Source organism: Balaenoptera ricei, chromosome 17 (assembly GCF_028023285.1).
Source record: "Balaenoptera ricei isolate mBalRic1 chromosome 17, mBalRic1.hap2, whole genome shotgun sequence".
NCBI classification, from domain to species: domain Eukaryota; kingdom Metazoa; phylum Chordata; class Mammalia; order Artiodactyla; family Balaenopteridae; genus Balaenoptera; species Balaenoptera ricei.
In genome coordinates this window covers 30233296-30253268 of record NC_082655.1, presented here as the reverse complement: position 1 = coordinate 30253268, position 19973 = coordinate 30233296, and the positions used below count along the sequence as shown (strand labels likewise).

The 19973-nt window shown below is 36.7% G+C and overlaps 1 protein-coding gene across 3 annotated transcripts in view; it reads right to left on the bottom strand.

The window, feature by feature from the left end:
• The window catches only part of ANGPT1 (angiopoietin 1), a 262121-nt gene that overhangs the window by 93935 nt on the left and 148213 nt on the right, over nt 1-19973 (bottom strand). For all 3 annotated transcript variants that reach the window (XM_059901881.1, XM_059901880.1, XM_059901883.1), the window contains exon 2: nt 5751-5906. In XM_059901881.1, coding sequence (XP_059757864.1) covers nt 5751-5906 — 156 coding nt within the window. The remainder of the gene's footprint in view (nt 1-5750; nt 5907-19973) is intronic.

The following is a 19973-nucleotide window of genomic DNA, read 5'->3' as shown; positions in this document are numbered from 1 at the left end:
ATTAATCTTAGAGAATTATTAATTTTAGTCATAATAATATATAGATAATACTATACATAATTATTATAATTATATTGTATATTTTAATTTATATTATATATAAACATATAATGTATTCATAATATAATGATAACCTCACTGGGTTATGGAGTTTAGTAGAGATAGTACTTGTATTACAGATGCAGAAATTTTGGGTAGAAGTAACTTGCCCAACAGAGCTAATTCACAGTAGAGTCATAATGGAAGCCAGGTAATCTGCCTCGAGTCTGAGTTCTTTCCCATAGGCTCATGCAGCTGTACACAAGTAGCTTCCCTCTGGAAAAGAAAGGTATCTCCCCTCAGTCAATAACAACTGCTATCAAAATGATTTCTTTCAATCACCAGGAGATCTTCTGCTTGTTGCAGCGGATGGCATCTGACTTCTCTCCAGTACTCACCCTAACGCTACACTAGCATTACGAGGCAGGAAGATGGCCAAATTTCTCATGCTCCTCAGAGTACAGAGAAAATACATTCATCCAATGTTCTTAGTCAGTCAGAACATCTTTGCAGTAGGCTGCTTCTGTTCAAAGTCCTATTCTGACCCATCCACTATTCGTGGGTATATATTACCACCAACACACAACCCTTAGGACATTGCCCTTGGCTTGGGAGCATTGGGCTGAAATATACAGAAATTAAGAGACTAATATTAGTGAATTTAATCATTCAGTAAGTATTTGTTGAGAGCCTACTGTGTACCAAGTACTGTTTTAAATCCTAAGGATAGAACAGTAAGCAAGACAGACAAAATCCTTGCTCTCCAGAAGTTTGTTTCTTGGTGCAGGGGTTAGCCAGCTTTTTCTGTTAAGGGCCATACAGAAAATATCTTAGTCTTGGCAGGCTCTGGTGCAACTACTCAATTCTGCTGTTTTATTGAGAAAGCACCCATATACAACATATAAAACTTTATTTACAAAAAAAGATGGCATTTCGAATTTGACCTATGGATCATGGTTCACTGAGCTCTCTCCTAATGGCTTATCAAACACTTTTTCCAGACCTTTTGAGAAAACTGATTACCAGGGTATTTTCCTTGGATGACCTTTAGCAAATTTATTTTACTGCCATTTCAATTAGGTCAAAGTTAAATATTTATTCAACTATCCTCTCATCAAGTTAAAGAGATAGTGGCTCAACTTTGAGAGGTACCCTTTCTGTCCTTTCAAACCTGTTTCCACCTAGAGATTCAATCTCATTCATTAAGTTTTTCCTGGACTGCCTTAAATTTATAATTGTATGATTCAAGTCCAAACAACAGGTGTGATGGTTTGTGACCTCTAAGAAGCAGATGATGAATTACACTTGCAGGAAATTTATTAGGGGACATGCCTGAGAGAGAAAATTGGGAAGAAGCCAGAGTTGGCTAGGGTCACCTTCTGACTGGGATGTAGATCGAACCACAGTGAAGAAGAGAGGGAAGGGAGTAAGGTCAACTGGAAGTTTTAGCCTGCAGGGAAGTTGTGCGAAAGTTTGGCAAGGCTGATGGAGAGCCCTTAGCCAAGTCAAGTGTCAGTGGAGTCCTGCAGCTCCCAGGAATGGGTCTAAGTATCACCGTCACAATGTGTCATTGGCTGGAAGTGGCCCCTGAGAATTGTGGTCTCTGCACCAACACAGTCATGGATTTCAGAGCACAGCAGCTGGGGCCATTGGTCTATTACACCCCCCCCCCCACAGTAGGAGACTGGAAAGATGCATTGTTATAGCTGTGGGGAAAGGTTCCATAGCTAATTAACTTGATGGAAAGTCAAGAAAGAAATGGTTTAGAAAAGTTTTGCCACATTAACTCAATTAAGCTCACTGAAGATAAAGACTTTTACTTATTGTTGTATTCTATTTAGTACCTATTAAAATACCTTGCGTCAAGGAGGTACTCAAAATATATCTTTAAAATTTTTATTAAATTCTATTTCTAACACTATGGCTCCATATAAATGATTGGAAGTTGAAGGAAACTTAAGCCCAGTGCCTACAGAACTTCCCTATAGTTACACAGCCAGCAAGCAGCAAGGACAACAATGGATGCTAGGATTACATGAAATGATGTGCAGACATGTGGTAAAACGCCAATAGCTAGTGGTACCTTCAGCAGCAGCTGCATCTTCATCATTTACAGAAAACATTCAGTTGCTACTATTAGGTCCACATTAATTTGCTTTATCTTATTTCCCTTTTATCCTGTGCTTGGACCCAAGTTGTGTCTGCAGCCTTTGAGAGAGAAAGGAATCACAAGAGGGAGGCAGTACAGATAGAGAGCTGGTAAAGCATGTAGACTCATGCCAGACTGCCTGGGTTCAAATCTTCCCTCTAACATTTACTAGTATTTTCGCCTGGGGAAAGTTGCTTTACCTCTCTGAGTTTCAGTTTCCACATTTTTAAACAAGGGATGATAATAGTACCTACCCCATCAAGTTTTTAAAAAATTATTTGAAAGCTAATAAATGTAAAATTGCTTAAAAAAGAGTCAAGCACAGGTTATTAGAGGTAAATTTTAATGTCATTTTTTGTCTACTAGTGTACCTCTAATCAAAATTGGCTTGAGGAAGAAGTCAGAAATACATTCACACTACGGGAAGGGACATGAATAATGTCTGAAACTAAGCCCTTCATACTGCACACTTGGAAAGAGGAACTGGAAGGAGAGGAGATATTGGTATGAAACGATAAGAGAGTAAGAAAAACACTGCAAGCTGAACTAAGGAGGAAGGAACAGGCTCAGTGCTGGTTCCTGATCTCACAACCATGACCAGCAGGGTTACTTAGATATACTCATTCTCTGTCTCTTTTCTGATCATGATGCCTATTGGGCACAAGAATATTTTTAAGTGCCACTGCAATAAAACTAAGGCTCTACAACCTTTTGTTAAATTCAAGTCTAGAAGGTCAGCAGAGGACTAGAAAGCAATAAGTTACTTATCTTTATAACAACATCATGTGAAAGCCAGGGCACTAAAATATACTGCAAAACCACTGGCATGAGTTCCTAAAATAACTGAGGACCTGAAATCAGTTTAGGAAAAGCAGCACTTACCAACGAGAAACAAAGTAGAATGAATATGGGAGGAAAAACATGGGAGCATGCCCGGATAGCACTAAAGGATCTATTGGTTTATAAACGCTTATTATTAAAGACTATAGCATTTTGAGATTAAGGAATAATCCAGGATTCACTTTGTGAACTTGGCCTTGCATCAGAACTTGAGTGCACTTGAATGATTAGGTCTAAGTAGACTATGTACTGTTGCAAAGGTTCAAATAAACACCTCATGGATATACATTCACATGAAAAAGGGCTGGTGCATCACAGCTACGAATAGCAGAGACGATTAGAAGATATTAAAATGAAGATGAAAAGAACACCCAGGATTCACTCTTAAGGGAGGACCTAGTTTGTCCGAGCCACTGTCAGACAATCTATCTCCACCTTCCTCTCATTGCAAGTTCTGATGGATTTGTGATTTTTGAGATGTTTTCCAGGTTTCAGCTATATTAAAATTCTTCTTGGAGCATCTAATAAATTTTCATTGGCCTTTAATGACTATTCAACTTTAGCTGCTCTATATAGGGAATAGGTTTATTTCCTATGAATTTTCTGTGCTGTTGTCCATAAAGTACACATCTCTTAGCCTTAAGGATGCAGAACAAGTTGTTATCTCTTAAAATTTTACATAGCATGCGTCTTAACAGTTTGGAGATTGGTATGCTGACAATGGGAATTTTTTCCCCAACAACTTCTATTCCCAGTTGGAAATAGAACAAAAACAACTCAATTTGGGGGATGGAAAAAAATGAAACAAAATGCTGTCATGTATGTCATAAAACTTATAAAAGAAATGCATAAAAATTTCAAATGTTCAACCAAGTAGGGTAATATTAATTGTGTATTTCAGTCTTTGTATATATAGAATGCTTTGTAGGAGATGGTGAGCATTCAGTTCTAGTAAAAATAAGAGAGAACACGCTCACATTATTCATACCACAAGAAACTTCATACCACTGAGCAAACTTGGTTCATAGATCAACAAGCTTGCTCAGTGTGATGATAACAGATTACATAGTCTCATAATTTTTAGTTATAATATGTAATTTTCCCTTAGTCATCCCCCATAATTATCTGATGATAGTGTGCAACAAAAATTATTTTCCAAAGCCTATGTGATTTATTGTTGCAACGTGATCCACATTTAAGCTCTTATTCAATTAGATAATTATTAGTATTACTAATCAAGGAGGACAGAGAAAGAAATGAGTATGAATCAGTTTGAGTACCAAATTCAATTCACTAGCTGTATCAATGTGAGAAAATCATTCAAACTTTCTGTTCTATATAGTCTTCACAAACATCATTTGTCCATTGGAAGGTGGTTTGCATAATATAAAATGCTCTATCCATGTAAATTATTATTGTTATGTCTCTTTAAATATCAACATTAGATCTGTGTGATGCCATTAACACAAATGACACAAAATAGAAATAAGGTTGCATATTATTTTTGAATTTATACTGTTAAAAGAGTTAAACATTAAAGGCCATTAGAGGTGGCTTTAATGTCTTGGTAACCTACATAAGCAAACCAAAATCTAAGCCAGAGTCAATGCACCTGAATTTAAGAAAGTAAACTTAAGAACAACCAATCACAAACAGCCAACTAGGCTTTCCCAAATAAGGCAACTGCTTAAGCTATAGCCAATCAAATAATTTCCTTGCTTTGCTTCTGCATCTTCTCTATTAAAACTTTTCCCTTAGCTCCTGCAGTAGAGCTAAATACTTTCAGTTAGGTGCTGCCCAATTTGAATCAATGTTCACTCAAACTCTTGAAAATTTTAATGTGCCTCAGTTTATCTTTTAACAATATACTTCACCTTTGATTCCAGAAATCAACTGTTACATTGAGACAGAATCATCCTCTGGGTTTCAGAATGGTAACAGGAATAACCATTTCCATGGTTAAAAGGGGACCAAGAGATCATCTTCCAGTCATCAAAAATAATATTTTCATTAAACTGTAATGGTAGGCTTGTGACAGTGATAATTAAAAGGCATTTTACTGATTTGTACATAAAAAATGTCATTGTCCATAGTAGGGTAATTATATATATGTATATATATATATATATATATATATATATATATATATATATATATACTTATATATATATGCATGGACACGAAGAGTTTTAATTGACTTCTCATTATAAAATCATGCTGAATAAAAACAAAATCTTCACATTCCAGATCAGTTTATTTGGGGTTTTCCTTCCTATCCACTGACTGCACAAAACCTCTGCAGGTGCCATTATTGTTAGAGTACTACTGGAGATAAAACAGGACAGGTCAAAAATGTACATCAAAGGCACCAATTTGACACAAATGGCTATTCTGTTTGACATATATCATATCACAGTTGGTAGCTGAAGTGTTTATTTGAAATTTAAATGCTGATTAAGTCCTTTGCCTGTTTTGGGAAGCACATACAAACAGTCCTAGTCCTGTTTTTGCAAGCACATACAAAGCTAAATACACCAACTCTCATGAAATCAAAAGAAACATGCATAGCATGTCAGGCAGTCATTGTTGTTATTACCAATAAACAAAAATGTATATGTTTCCCCAATCCCAGTGCTGAAATGTGCTCTGTGTTTATGGAGTAAGTTAAAGGAAAAAAAATCATCTGGGTTAAGAGTTTGACGACTCTGGCTCAGGGGTGTACCTGGGTCTCAACATCTGTCAGCTTTCTGGTCTGCTCTGCGGTCTGAGAGAGGAGGCTGGTCCCTATCTCGAGCATGGTGGCTGTGTGGTTCTGAACTGCATTCTGCTGTATCTGAGCCATCTCCGACTTCATATTTTCCACAATGTAATTCTCAATCTGCAAGAGATAAAGGACAAAACATACTACATTATAAGCAAAGTCTTTCAGTTGAAGCATGTAATATTTACAATGATAAAACAAGACACAGCTGGCAAATCAGCCATCTGGCAGGACTCCTCAGCATCTCTGGGAGCCGGGGAAATGGGAGCAGAGCACATAGGAACACAGTTGCTAACAAACCTGTAATATACTGATGCACATACATAATCAACACAATCATAATGAAAATTCACACTTGGATAGTGCTTTCTCATTTAACCCTTACAGCAAAGATAGAGAGTTAAGCACAGATGACCTCACTGTTCTTTTTATTTTATAGCTGAGGAAAGAGAGTTAGAGAAGGTCAACGATGATCCTAAGGTCACCAGCAAAAATTTAACAGAGCACAACAATTTAAATCTAAATCTTGGTTCTCTGGTCTTTTCATTATACCATATTGACCACTTATCTCTGAGAAATATTCAGCCTCCTCTGTAATGAAAAATAAAAGACCATGCTGGGTTAGGGAAATGGGACAAGGAGTGGGAAGGGGGCAGATACCCAAAACACAAGCCTTTAAGGGAATCTTAACGTATAGGCAACAGCATATGAAATGAGCTGCAGAGCCTCAGAGCTAGCTAAAACTACTCTCAGTGCTCCTCTGCAAGCTCAAAAAGAGGCATGGAAAATATGGTCCATAAAGCAGCGTTTGCCCTTCTTGCCTTGGGGAACATTTAGTCCTTTATGGTGCCATCTTAGAGAATACTATGGTTGTAAAATAACTGGTACCATAGGGGGCAAGAAGAATTATTAAGTGACTTACTATGAGGGAGCCCGTTAGGCACTTGGGAGAATAAAACTGAGCGTATTTTTCATATGCTTGAAAAATACAGAAAGAAGCCTGCACTTTCCTGTCAGTGCACTTAATTCTCCCCCACAACTGTGTGGTGACCACATTTTATTACCCAATTACACATAAGGGGAAACTGCATCCCAGAGAAGGCCGGTCCAAGGCCACACACCACAAAAACAGCCAGACTTGGATTTGAGTGCTGAAGTCCTTAACTTTCATACCAACACTGCTAACCACTTGATAGTTCTGCCAAGTCGTGCTTCATAAGCTGGGTTCCAAATCATTAACAGCTACGTGATTTTTACTGATTTAGTGAACCAAAAAACATCCACTATTTTATAATCTATAGTAACACTATTGTCATGTAATAAATATAGCTTAAAACTAAATTCTTCTTTGTGACTTTGGCAGTTCACTTTCTAACAACATTTCTTGCTTATTTCTATTTATCAAACATGAGTCTGTCCCAAGCTAAATAAAATGAAAGGTCAGAATCAAACTCATATTGTTATTAATAAGTTCTGACTTTGTTCTTGGTCAATATAAGGTAACTCCCCTTCAACCTTTCAACTCTCCTTCCCAAATCAGAAGTAGGGGGAAAGTTTCAACTCACAAAAATTTATTATAAAACAAATACAAAATAGATTAGAACACTTATCTGGAAATTATCTTAACAAAACTTAAGGTCTCTAGGGTAAATTTAATCTTGGCTTTATTCCAATTGAACTAACATATTTTAACAACAGTGGAAGGGTAGAGGAAAGGAGGGTGGGTTGGAGTAACAGACATCTATTGTTATAGATTCTGCATCATATGTTCCCTCTTTTCTAAATAACTTCCCTTAACCTTCTTTCGGGAAATTGTCTTTTCCTCCTTCAGAACAAATGCTTTGGGTGGAGTTGTCCCACCCTAGCTTCAGGGTTAGGTACATGTTTGAGCCTGACAATCCAGAATGTTCTGCTCCTGCTTAGAGAGAATAAATTGTTCAAGAATGGAAAGGTACTGTAAGCAAGGCCAGTAAGTCTCAGTTATGCACTTGTGTCTAACTAGCCTATGAAAGAACTTCTTTTTCCTCTGTGGTAAGCTGGTAACATATATGCCTGACACTGTTGATGCCCCATTTTGCCAGCACAAAACTAGAGCCAGTCTAAGAATGAGGCTAAGTCAGAAAGATAGGTACGTAGGTAGATAGCCAGACAGCCAGGTGATACAGATAGAAGGATACTTTTAGAGCACCTCCGTCCTGTCATGTTTTTAGCCAGATCCACCCTTGGACATTCAGTTATAAATTCTGTGATGTCCCCTTGAGCAGCCCACTTTTTTTTTTTTTCTTTTGCGTCAATCACACTGATATAGTTTCTAACAAAACCAAAAAAGTCTTGACTGATAAATCTGATGGATGCTTAGCGAAGGAAGCCTCAGACAGGCACACATTAGCAGTATGTTCCTTGCTTATCCAGGGAATTTGGGGCTGTATATAAATGTGTATATTCTCCAAAATGGCAGATAAGTCTCCATCATGGAGATGATACCTACCATTTATAGCTGACATTTATCCACTGTCTACCACGTGGCAGGCACTGAGCTAAGTGCTTCCATTTCACAAAAGTGCTTAAATCTCACAACAACTTTATATGGTAGGTATTGTTAATAGCCGCTTTATAGGTAAGACTACCAAGGCTTAGAAAATCCACAACTTGCTCAAGAACAAAGAAGAATTTGGCACCCCCAGTGTCAAAACCCAGGTTTTTAACCTCTAACCTATTTGTCTTAAGCACTACTTAATTACCCTATGCATTTTACTACACAGGTCCTAAACCTTGTGTGTTTATCCAAACTGCATGGGGAGCATTTTAAAAATGCAGATGGAGGTGCAACACACCAGAACTTTGAATCAGAATTTTCAAGGGTATGTACTAGGAAACTATATATTTTTAAAACTTCCTAGCGTAATTCTGACTCAGGCAAAGAGCAATGCTTCTCAAAGTGTGGTCCATAGAATAACTGCCTATATCAGAACTATTTATGAACAGTCTTCCATGAGATAAGAAAATTATATCAGAATGCAAATTATCTATGTTGCTAAGCACACTGGTGTGTGTATGTGTGTGTGTGTGTTTGTATATGCATATGTGTATATATATATAAAGAAAGTAATGCTCCAATGTTTTAACTTACATTCTGGTGCTAGCTTCTTACCTTGTTGACAAAATGACAATTTCCTTGAGTAAAAGTGATTTAGACCATCAAATTATTCTATGCCAGATTCCCTGCTTACCAAGAAATTTCAAATAACAACTTGGTTTCCTATGCAGATTTCTCTCCTGAGAGAAAGTTCACTAATCAGTGAGCTCCAATACAGATGTGCTTGATAATTACATATCAATTTCTTATGCAGTTGGTTAGTGGAGTCAGTTCCCAGACTTTGATTTGCTCTGGGTGTAATAATAATCATGTGCCCCAGTCTCCATAGAGGAGGACACCCTGTGGCATAGAGCGACTATTATATCAACGTTCAGCTGCTTTGTGGTCCTATCTCTGTTAAGATACTATCTATTCATCTATTCTGTATTATTGTGCTTTTTTTTTAAAACTGTAAAAATTAACACCAGCAAAGCAAAATATCTGCTTTATGCCAGTATTTATCACAAAGAGCTTCCCAATTCTGCTGACCCTGTTGTAGAAATAAAGTAGGTCTCCAACCTATCCTAAAATTCTTATTTGGGCTGCCATGATGAGTAACATGAATCTAACTCTAGCTAATTATTTTTTAATCAAATGGGGCTGCTCTAAGACTAACTGCTTTTTAATGCAAAAGGTAATGGCACACTGAAGTAGCAAAAACCAGATGTAGTTGATTTAAAGGCTGAGGAGAGAGGCAGAAGTCAAATATACAATGTGTGATTAATAAGGAGGACTACTTTCATCTTAATCTCTAAACATTCCTCTGTAGATGTATAACTGTGAAATCCATCTTCATGTGCTATACTAGCCTGGTTCAGAAAAGATTTGTAACAAATTTGATTGTCTTCATATATTCTGTACTGGTTTCAAAATATGTTTACAGAATATGATGGCTACTTCAAGGTTCAACATTTTACAAACATCTAAGATGTGAATCTTAAGCTTAGAATTTGCTGACCACAAGAGCTAATGGGTTATAAAGGAGGAGATTCCCAATCTGAATCATAAAATTATTTGACTATACTGTCACTCTCAGTGTCTGACTCCAGAGTTTTATAAAGTATTGGCCAAAAAACTAGTAAGAGGATGTAGGATGTGATTTGAAAGGACATAATAAATGGTAAACGATGATTTTTACGTAAGGAAATAATGTTACATTTGTAAAGCGATTTAGTGTTTACAAAGAGCTTTCATACACTGTCTGACTTGATTCTTATACCAACGTTACAAGGGAAGTATTGACTCCATTTATGGTTTAAGAAATTGAGGCTCAGAGGCCTTAGGTGTCTTGTTAGAAATGAAAGAGAGGACTCAAATCTATCTTCTGACGTTCCACTAACCTCAGAGTTGTGGGAACTGTTTCGTTGTTGGATTGGTTGGCTGGTTGATTGACTGATTAATTGATTTACTGATTTCATTTTTAGCCAACTCATTGAGAATTAATTTACTTTTTCCTTTTAGAAAAACATGCAACATTAGAGGGTGATTACTTCACTCTGCTTCACCATATTAGAGGCCAAATTAATTTGAGATGAGGTGAGAGGTCTAGGGCCAGGTATTTGGATAGTTCACTTTGCTAACACTTTTAATACAATGGGTCATTAAAAACCCTCTCATCAGCGCCTACCTTTTTTCTTAGTATGCAGTTTATAGTAATACGTTTGTCTTCTTCCTCCCATTTTATTTCTTACAAACTACTGTTAAATATAACAAAGGTAATAAAAACAATGACAATATGCTAAGCCTCTACCAAAGCTAGGTTATGTACCAGGTTTTACAAATATATATCTCACTGACTACTTGTAACAATCCAGCCACTCTATTATTTTTTCTCATTTCACTGATAAGGAAACAGGCTCCAGAAGTTAAGCAAATCGTCCATGATCACACAATAAGTTGTGGTAGAGCTGTTATGTTGCTTTGAAAGAAGCTAGGTGGCCCCTCAGGATATGCTCCTTCTATAGGACGGTCACCCATCAAGCACAAGCACACTATCACAAATGTCACAGACAAATTCTGGTAACACACAATATTCATGCAGGGAATACATAAATTGAAGGCTACAGAATGGATGACGTGAAACTGTCCAAAGACAGATAATTTTTCATTTTTTTATTTAATTATTTTCACAGTGATTGATGGCTGTAATATCCTGGGAAATGTTATAGGTGGTGAGAAAGCAAATGTACAGTCCACTGTATGACAAGTAGCATTATTAAATAGAGAAAAAAATATTTTTAAGAAGTGAAGATTATCAGCCATTTGTAGTTCACTCATAAATTGCACACCCATGTCTTTTGCCCAATGACGAGTAGAGAGTTAATGTTATCATTTTCCACTACAAAAGAGAGTTTTGGGAGAGATCTCTTACTGGGCCCTCAAAATTCTTGCCACTTCATGTTCATGAGAACCAAAATCTGTGTGAGATTATGATATGTCTTACATGTGAAATGCATTCTCTATCGTTTCACTTCAAGAGGTCACTTCAAGGAATCTCTTAAATCTCTTAAACGACAGCTTATCTTAAAGCACAAAGAACAGAATTTCCCCATGTAATTCTTAAGAAAATAACATTTTAAGCCCTATAAAAATTGACAAAGGCATTGTTCACTTAAAATATGTTGTAGATTAAGTGGACTCTCATTGAATGTTGCTGCATATGGTATTACTCAGTTATGGCAAAACAACCATGAAATAAAGTAAAAGGGTAAATATGGGAAAGCAATAAAAAGGTAAAGCAATGCAAAAAAAATGCCTTAAATGTTGATGCTTTTATCAAATATCACTGTTTCATAAATCCGTGGCAATCCTGAAAATGCAACCAAATCTAGGTTTATGGCTTTATAAAAAAGAAGGCTGAGGCCAAATATATTATTTGCTAGAATTTCTATTATTAGAATTTCCAGTATACTCTTTCTTTTATGAAATGGAGAAGTATAATTAATTGTCTTTATAGACAGTAAATCTATTTAGCTGACGTTTAAAACAGCTTTTGTACTGATATGTGTGACATGCATCCCGTTTTTCATTTTGGTATCTGAAAAAATACTACTTACAGAAGAAAGAAAACCATTAGAATAAGTGAGCTGGAAGAGACATTAAATATTATGAGCTCCAAGAATCTCATTTTATAGTCGTGGTGACTGAGGTTCAGAGAGGTTATGGAAAGCAAGGTGAAACAACTAATTAATGTCAGATGCCGGGCTGTGGTCACTCAGTGTGTGGGAAACTCAGACTTAACATCAGCAGGCTGAGTCAACAACAATGGCTGCTGGTATTGTTGGCCCACCCCACATTTCTTTTCCAGTCCCTTGTTTCCTGCTACTTGCTTTACTTCTGATGGTTCCTGATTTGAGGCTACCCTTTCACCATATTAATTCATGCTTAGCAGCTTTTGGGGTTTTAACTTTGCTTTCTGGACTCTACCCTTGCTTTCCAGCACTAATGCCCACTAGCTGCTCCTTAGTCAATGAGCCTCAGTATCTCCCTGATTTTATTCTCCCTATGCATCACCCCACAAATGGAAAAAAACTGAGACCAGACTCTATATTAGTTCAGGCTTATTAACCCTGCATCAGTTCACTTCAGTCCTTGCAAATATGTGATGAATGCATCCTATGCACTAAGTCTGGTACCAGATATTACCAGTACAAAGAGTTGAGTCTTGTCGGAAACAGCCGCTTATAGATGGGTCATTTCAATAGACTTGGTGAATACTCTGGAGTTTACCTCTGACTATATTTCTTCCTGTAAATATTCTTATCTCTTTTTGATAAGAAGAAGCTCTCAGCTACTGAAATTAATAATGTTGAGGGGACGTTTGTTATATCCCCTCCAAAAGAGTAACAGCAACACCCTTGCTGAGGCATATGGCGAAGCTAAGCTTCAACGGTACCCCAGAAAAATCCCGTATGAATAAACTCTTCTTCAATCATTTTTCTTGGTTATGACTCTTTTAAGACCACATTTTTGTGGCTGCTGAAAGTTGCCATTTCACATATAGTGCCCCATAGTTGCGTCAGGACCCAGGAAAATCATTCTCTCTTCACATAAACAGATGAGATGTTTCCTGCACCAAAACACACTTCACTAGCCTGGAACCTCTCTTTTACATCCCCTTCTCACACACAGGAAAAGTCAGAGTCACGAAACTTTAAAAATATTTATAAATGTCTGCTTAATTTTTCTCTTTACATTTTTTAAAGGGAGATGAAATGTAAAAAACACACTCAGCCAGGAGTCAGGTTATCTGGGTTTTAATCTAGGTACTATTGTTGATTTACTCTGTGAACTTGGACAAGTCACTTAAGCAAATTGGGTTTTAGATCTTCATCTAGAAATGAAGGGCTGGTTTAGATTCTTTTTAATATCTTTTGAAGCTCTCAAATTACTTCATTTAAAACATCCTTTACAAAGTACAGGAGTCTGCAATATTTTAATTTTTATTTATTATAGAAAATCAAAATATGGATGGATATATCTATGTCTATAAAATATATAGTACACATCCTTGTGGCAGTTAGGAAACAATGATACAGGAACACAACAGAAAAGTCATGGATCAAATCTCTATAGCAGGCGCATCTGTTTTAAGATAAAGAGCTAGAACCTCTGATTCCCTTAATCTCCAGGCACCATTCTGCCCAAAATATATTCCTTGCCTTCCTCCAACACAACCTGGCTATCTTCCTATGTTTCTTATGTCAATGAATGGCACTACCACCACCTTCCCATTCATCCAAGTCACAGGAAGCATCTTTTTTTTTTTTTTAACTAGGGGTTTTTTTGGTTTGTTTCGTTCGTTTGTTTATTTATTTATTTATTTATTTATTTATTTATTTATGGCTGTGTTGGGTCTTCGTTTCTGTGCGAGGGCTTTCTCTAGTTGCGGCAAGCGGGGGCCACTCTTCATCGCGGTGCGCGGGCCTCTCACTATTGTGGCCTCTCTTGTTGCGGAGCACAGGCTCCAGACGCGCAGGCTCAGTAATTGTGGCTCACGGGCCCAGCTGCTCCGCGGCATGTGGGATCTTCCCAGACCAGGGCTCGAACCCGTGTCCCCTGCATTGGCAGGCAGATTCTCAACCACTGCGCCACCAGGGAAGCCCAGGAAGCATCTTTGACTATTCCTTATCTTCATTTTTCTGTATTCAATCAGCACCAGATTGCGTTGCTTCTGTTTCCTGAAGGGTGTCTAGGTCCATCCCTCTCCCCTCTTCCCCTTCTCTCTACCATATCTTTTTATCCTCACTGGCACTGACTTAGAGCAGACTCTTTTGTCATTTTTATTCTGGATTTGTTATTGGCCTAATAATTGGTCTCCTGAATCCAGACTTGCTTCCTCCAACGTATCATCCGTGGCGTAACCAAAGGATTCGATCGATCTAAAACACAAATTTGGCCTTGCCACGCCACTTCTTAAACTCTTTCAGTAGCTTCCACTACCTGCAGCTAAAGTCACAACTCCTTAATCAGCATTGAAGAATCCTTATGATCCAAACTTGGTTTCCCTCTCCCTACATGTACCTTATGCTCCAGACCTACCAAATTATTTGCCCTTTTCCAAACATACATTATTTTCTTTTGCTTCCAAGCCTTTGCATATAATTTGCTATGATTGGAAGGTTCCTTCTCTACCTCATCTTCCCTTTTCCTGGGCTAGGTCCTGATTTTCAATATTAGTTCAAATTATTTCTCCTCAAGGAATCTTTTCATGACTCTCCTCTCTATAATACCCTTCTAGAGCATTCTGTGACTCTTTTTCTTTCATAATAGCATTGCCCACACCCCAGTACACCATTAGCTCCTTGAGGGCAAGCACTATCTTGTTGAGCTTCGTACCTCTTAGTGCCTGGCACACAGTGAGTCCTCAGTAATATTTAGATAAATAAGTGAATGTATGAATGAATGAACTTCTATATGAAAATAACAGCCTCCAATTGTGAGCTTAGCTTAGTTATATTTGTTCCTGAAAGTATTAAATATCACATTACCAATTTTTAGTGAGGTCTTTTTGAATGTCAATGGGACCAATGTAAATGATGCAAAAGTAGATAGGTCTGAAGACAAATATCCTCACTCTTGGGACCACATAATCCTATCTTGTCCTCCTGTATCTTCACTACTTTTCTTTTCTCAATCATCTCTGTTATGGGTAATTATTTAAATTAAGTAAAATCCAGCAAACACATTGAAAATGAGCCATGTGTTAATCACTGGACTATACAATGAAAGCAAAAGAATGAGTAAAACTTGACTCTGATGATCAAGACTGTTTATAATGCAAGTGTGTTACAAGTGCTGGAATGAAGGTACAAATGTCCTTCCTGCCTGCTGGGGTAGGATGAAGGAAGGAATGACTCTTCTAAATGAGGGAATCAAGGACATCTTCCCAGAAGCAATCCCAAATGAATATGGCAGGGAGGGCACAAATTTCTTATGTCTGCCTTAATACACAAAAATGTGGCCTGGAAAACCTGGAGGATGTGGCGATAAAGAAGGAAGCCAGAAAGACTATGACAGCATGCAAGGAACTGTGCTTGTTTAGGTAAGGTGACTTTCCTGACCACCTCTTGAAATGTACTGTTCAGGAAATCAAGAGATAAATCAGTGAGAAGCATGGGCATGCCACTGAGGCCACACACACAGGGCAAGGACATGCTATCAGATTTTTAATTGAGATTCATTAGAAAGCGCAGGCAGATAATTTCTTAGCACTTAACTAAATTTTCAAACTAAGCATAAAATTTACCCCTTTAATAAAACATATAAGTGCATTTCTGTGTGTATATATGTTGTGTGTGTGTATTTACTTGCACACATATGCTCTCACACATATTCTTATACTCTCAACCTACATGTTTCAGGTTTTACATTCACACTTTGTGGTTCTGTTCATTTCATTGTAGTCTACTTCATTAAAGGTCCAAGTAGAATAACTAATGCATCACTTTCCTCTGGATGAGGTATGTTTTATGTCAGATTTAATCAGTATAGATAATGCCTGTTAAACAGTCATGGACAGCTTCAGTATCTGCCCAGCAACTGAGAAACCTTTCTCCCAAATTCTGAATTTACACTTAGACAACAGGAAAAAGGGAAGAACCACAAAGCAACTTTGTATACATGGTTTTTGTATCAGTGAAAGTGATAGTTTTTAAACTAAAGAACATATTGTTTCAAACAGAAAACTGTAAACATAAATTCCTTTAATGTAATGCTTTTTAGTTTCTTATCTGGAATGAAATTTAACCCCCCACACATTACATAAAATGTATTCTGGTTCACTTAAAAAGAAAGAACTTTGACATCTGAACTAGAGACCACCCCAACAGACAGTAGGTTGTGGGCAACTGATAGGGTAAAAGAGACTCTCCACAGAATAATTCTAAGAAACATCTTCTGTAAACTACATTTTTTTCCTCCTATGACAAATGGCAGTGATGCAAACAAGTAACTTATGATGTTCATTTTTTTAAGGGAAACCTCCTGCATTAAATGAAAACACTGCAAGACAGATCATGAAATCTAAGTACTCAGCAGATGATATAAGATACACACTAACAAAAATTCAAAAGCCTTAATAATGAAGGAATTTATAGATTTTCAGGAATACCACTAGTAGGTAGAAAAATGCCATCATTTTACTCTGGTATTTCATATAAAATTGCAAGGTATTAGCACTTAAAATCTAACCTTATTCCAATAAAACCCCGCTGTTCAACATTCTGACTTTTTAGGCTATTACTTTCCCACATATGCTGTTTCTTTTTTTGAAACACAGTTGCTCTATTTGTCTTCCTTATCTTCTATAATACCTCTTAAGTTTATGATTGCTTTTTTAAATTAACTTTTATCTGCTTAAATGTGGCAAAATTAATGGTAAGAGCATGTGTGCATGTATGTGTTTCTCCTACAATAGGGGATTCCTCAATGGAATGTACAATAAATTTGTACAGGCATAAAACTGTCAAAGTCATTGTATAATACACATTCCAAAGCATTCTGTGTGAGGTCTAATTTTTCCTCAATAATATTTGTTGAGTAGTTTTTATTTAAATTACCTTTGGTCTAAGTACTAGAAAGATTAGTAGGCTGGAAATAGTCATTCAAAGCATAAGAAAGGGACAGTGATTGCTGACATCTTAAAAATGAAATAAAATCCCCATTTTTCCTCACTTTGATCAAAGGATGACAGACACTGGACATTGTTTCTTCTTTCACAAAGACCATTTTGGTGCCCTAGTGATGCTTGTTACATCTCAAGTGTTATTGGAAGGGAGCCCTAATTACCATTACAATGAATTGGTCTCTCTTAGAATTAACCTCATACCACAGGAGAGAATGAAACTGAGCATGAGTAACTGTTTAAAATACCTGCTCCCATTACCACATGCATTGCCAGAGGAATTCCGTAAAAGTTTGTTTTAAAGACTCACTCATCTAGTTTTGGGAGCTGTAGACCACCTCACAGTGTTCCTTTTGATTTCATCCCATCCCCAACAAGCAATTACCACTCAAAACCATTTGTTTTTCACTAACTGAAAGAAGGCTGGTCTAATTTTTGGAATGTCTAAAGCTTGGAAACTTAGAAATATTTTTTAAATCATGAAATGTTGTTAATAGACACCATAAAGCTAGCATTAAAAATTTAGCAGATGTCATATTTTGACATATTTGGTTTGAATTTTCTTTCTTTTTTTTTTTTAGTAAGAAATAAAATGTTATCTGGACAATAACAAAAGCACCCCCTCCAAACACACACACATCCTGAAGTTGATGTGTACTCATACAACATAGGTATATACCTAAAATAATAAGCTATATACTGTCTGGTATATTTTCTAGATTTAAAAAACATTACCTTATTATTAGGCTCCTTAAACTCTCCTATTTTTTAATCAACATTACGTTTTTGAGACTTAGACATATCAGTAGTATAGTTTTATTATGCATTACAGGAAGGAGTCAGGTTTAGTAATTTTAACAGCTAATAAAACAGTCATATCCCAAGGTTTGACTACTAACTCAGAAGAGAGGAGTACAAACTCTAATTAGACACATTACCCTGAGTTCTAGCTCTGTCACAAGAAAGAACAAAGTGTTTCTCAGCATCCCACAAAGCCCCTAGGATTTCTTCTCTAAGGAGCAGAAAGAAAGCTGTATGATGAATCTTCCCCCATTTGTAGACTGTATCTCAAGAATCCGTACCAATAATTTTTATCTTTGGCAAATAGTTATTTCCCAGAGAGAGCAGTTAGGGGATTGAGAAAGAGAGGGGAAAAAGGAAACAAGTTACCAGAACTAATACTTGATTCTACAGTCCTTCTCAAACATACATTACTACATTAAGATTTTAAAATAACCATGACATAAATTATAATGACAGCCCTTACAACTTCTTAGGGAGCCTTTCATTGAATCAACTGTTTAGCCTATATTTTAAGGTATAAAGTGATGAAAAAGTACCAGCTCTCCATGGCTTAAAAAAGCAAACCCTTCTGCTTAACATAAGTAGTATACAAAATGATATATGTAGTATGTTCTCAATTATGGTAAGTGTATTCAGATATACATTTGTATGCATCGGAAAAAGAAAAGAAGCACTGAATTATGAACAATATCTCTGGCTGATGGGAATACAGGTGAATTTTATTTTCTTCTTGAAATGGTTTGATATTTTCCACTTTCTTTAAGAAAACAACAATTTAATTTTATATTCAGAAAAAAACATAAAGAATGAGAGAAAGACATTTGTAAAGACATAAAGATATTAGAATGCATTCACTCAGTGGGAAACTTATAAACATGTGGCAACTTAGTGGTGGCTTAGATCAAATCTGTATCCACAGATGTGCCCCACTGGTTCCATTAGTTTTTTTCCTTTAGTGCTGTCCCCTATCCACCCATTCCCAATTCCCTGGCTTCAAAAGAACTAAAGAAAACAAATAAACAAAAGAGCAGAAACAACCACAGGTAGTTTCCTTGAAGGGGAAGGGTTTTGTGGAAATCTTCGAACAGCAGCCATTATTTATTGAGCACTTCCTATGTGTCAGTCAATGAGCTTTAATTATTCCTCACAGCAGCCCTTTGGAATAGATATTGTTACCATCTCACCAATATGAGATGGTAAAACTTCTGAGAAATGAAGTGATGTGATCAGGGTCACAGAGCCCAAATGCTAGAGGTGGTAGTCTGTTGATACCCCAAGCCCATTCTCTTTCCGCTTCAGTTGGCCTCAGGTCCTTGGTTAGTGCAAGGATCACGATCAGGTCATTTCCTGCCCAAATCTGTCCAGCTGAAGTGTTTTTGTTGGCTAGCACTTTATTTTTTAAGTATAGTTTCAAGTCTTTATCCAGAACTCATAGTCTCCAATTAGCCTACCTCTCTTTCCCTTTAAGCTATTAAGGTAAGCTGCCCTGATCCTGAAGGCATTAGAGTTGCTACCAGTGTCAGGTAAGGGGGAAAATAAAAGTACTTAACATCTGACTATCATTTTCCAATGGTAAAAAACAACAACTCTTTATTCACTTGTTCTCTCTTTTTAAATACAATGAAAAATCCCCTTAACCACTATCACGCTTAGGAATACTAAAAGAATGATTGGATCAATACGTAGTAGGCCTTCCTAAACCTATCTAAACTTTGAAGCCTTCCTAAACCAAGCACAAAGTAATTATTTTATATGACAAGGTGACTCATTCTTTCCTTAGCTCCATGATGATATGCTTTTTATGGCCTCATTAATTATCTTCGCTGAAAAGTATTAGTATTTTCTTTCATTTACTCAACCAAAAGAGATACCATCTTCATATAGCATACGGATTAGTACCATGCTTATTCTCTTGTTCATTACACCATCACTCCTTCAAATAAACACAAATGTCAAGTGAATAATCTAATGTTCATATACTCATTGACAGCTTATTATCATAGAGTGTACTCTAATATTATTTAAAATAAGCTTTCCAACCAATTTTCATCAAAAATCTTCAAGCAAGCCTCTTTTTTGGAAATAAATGTTTTCTAGGTTACTAAATTAAAACTTGCTG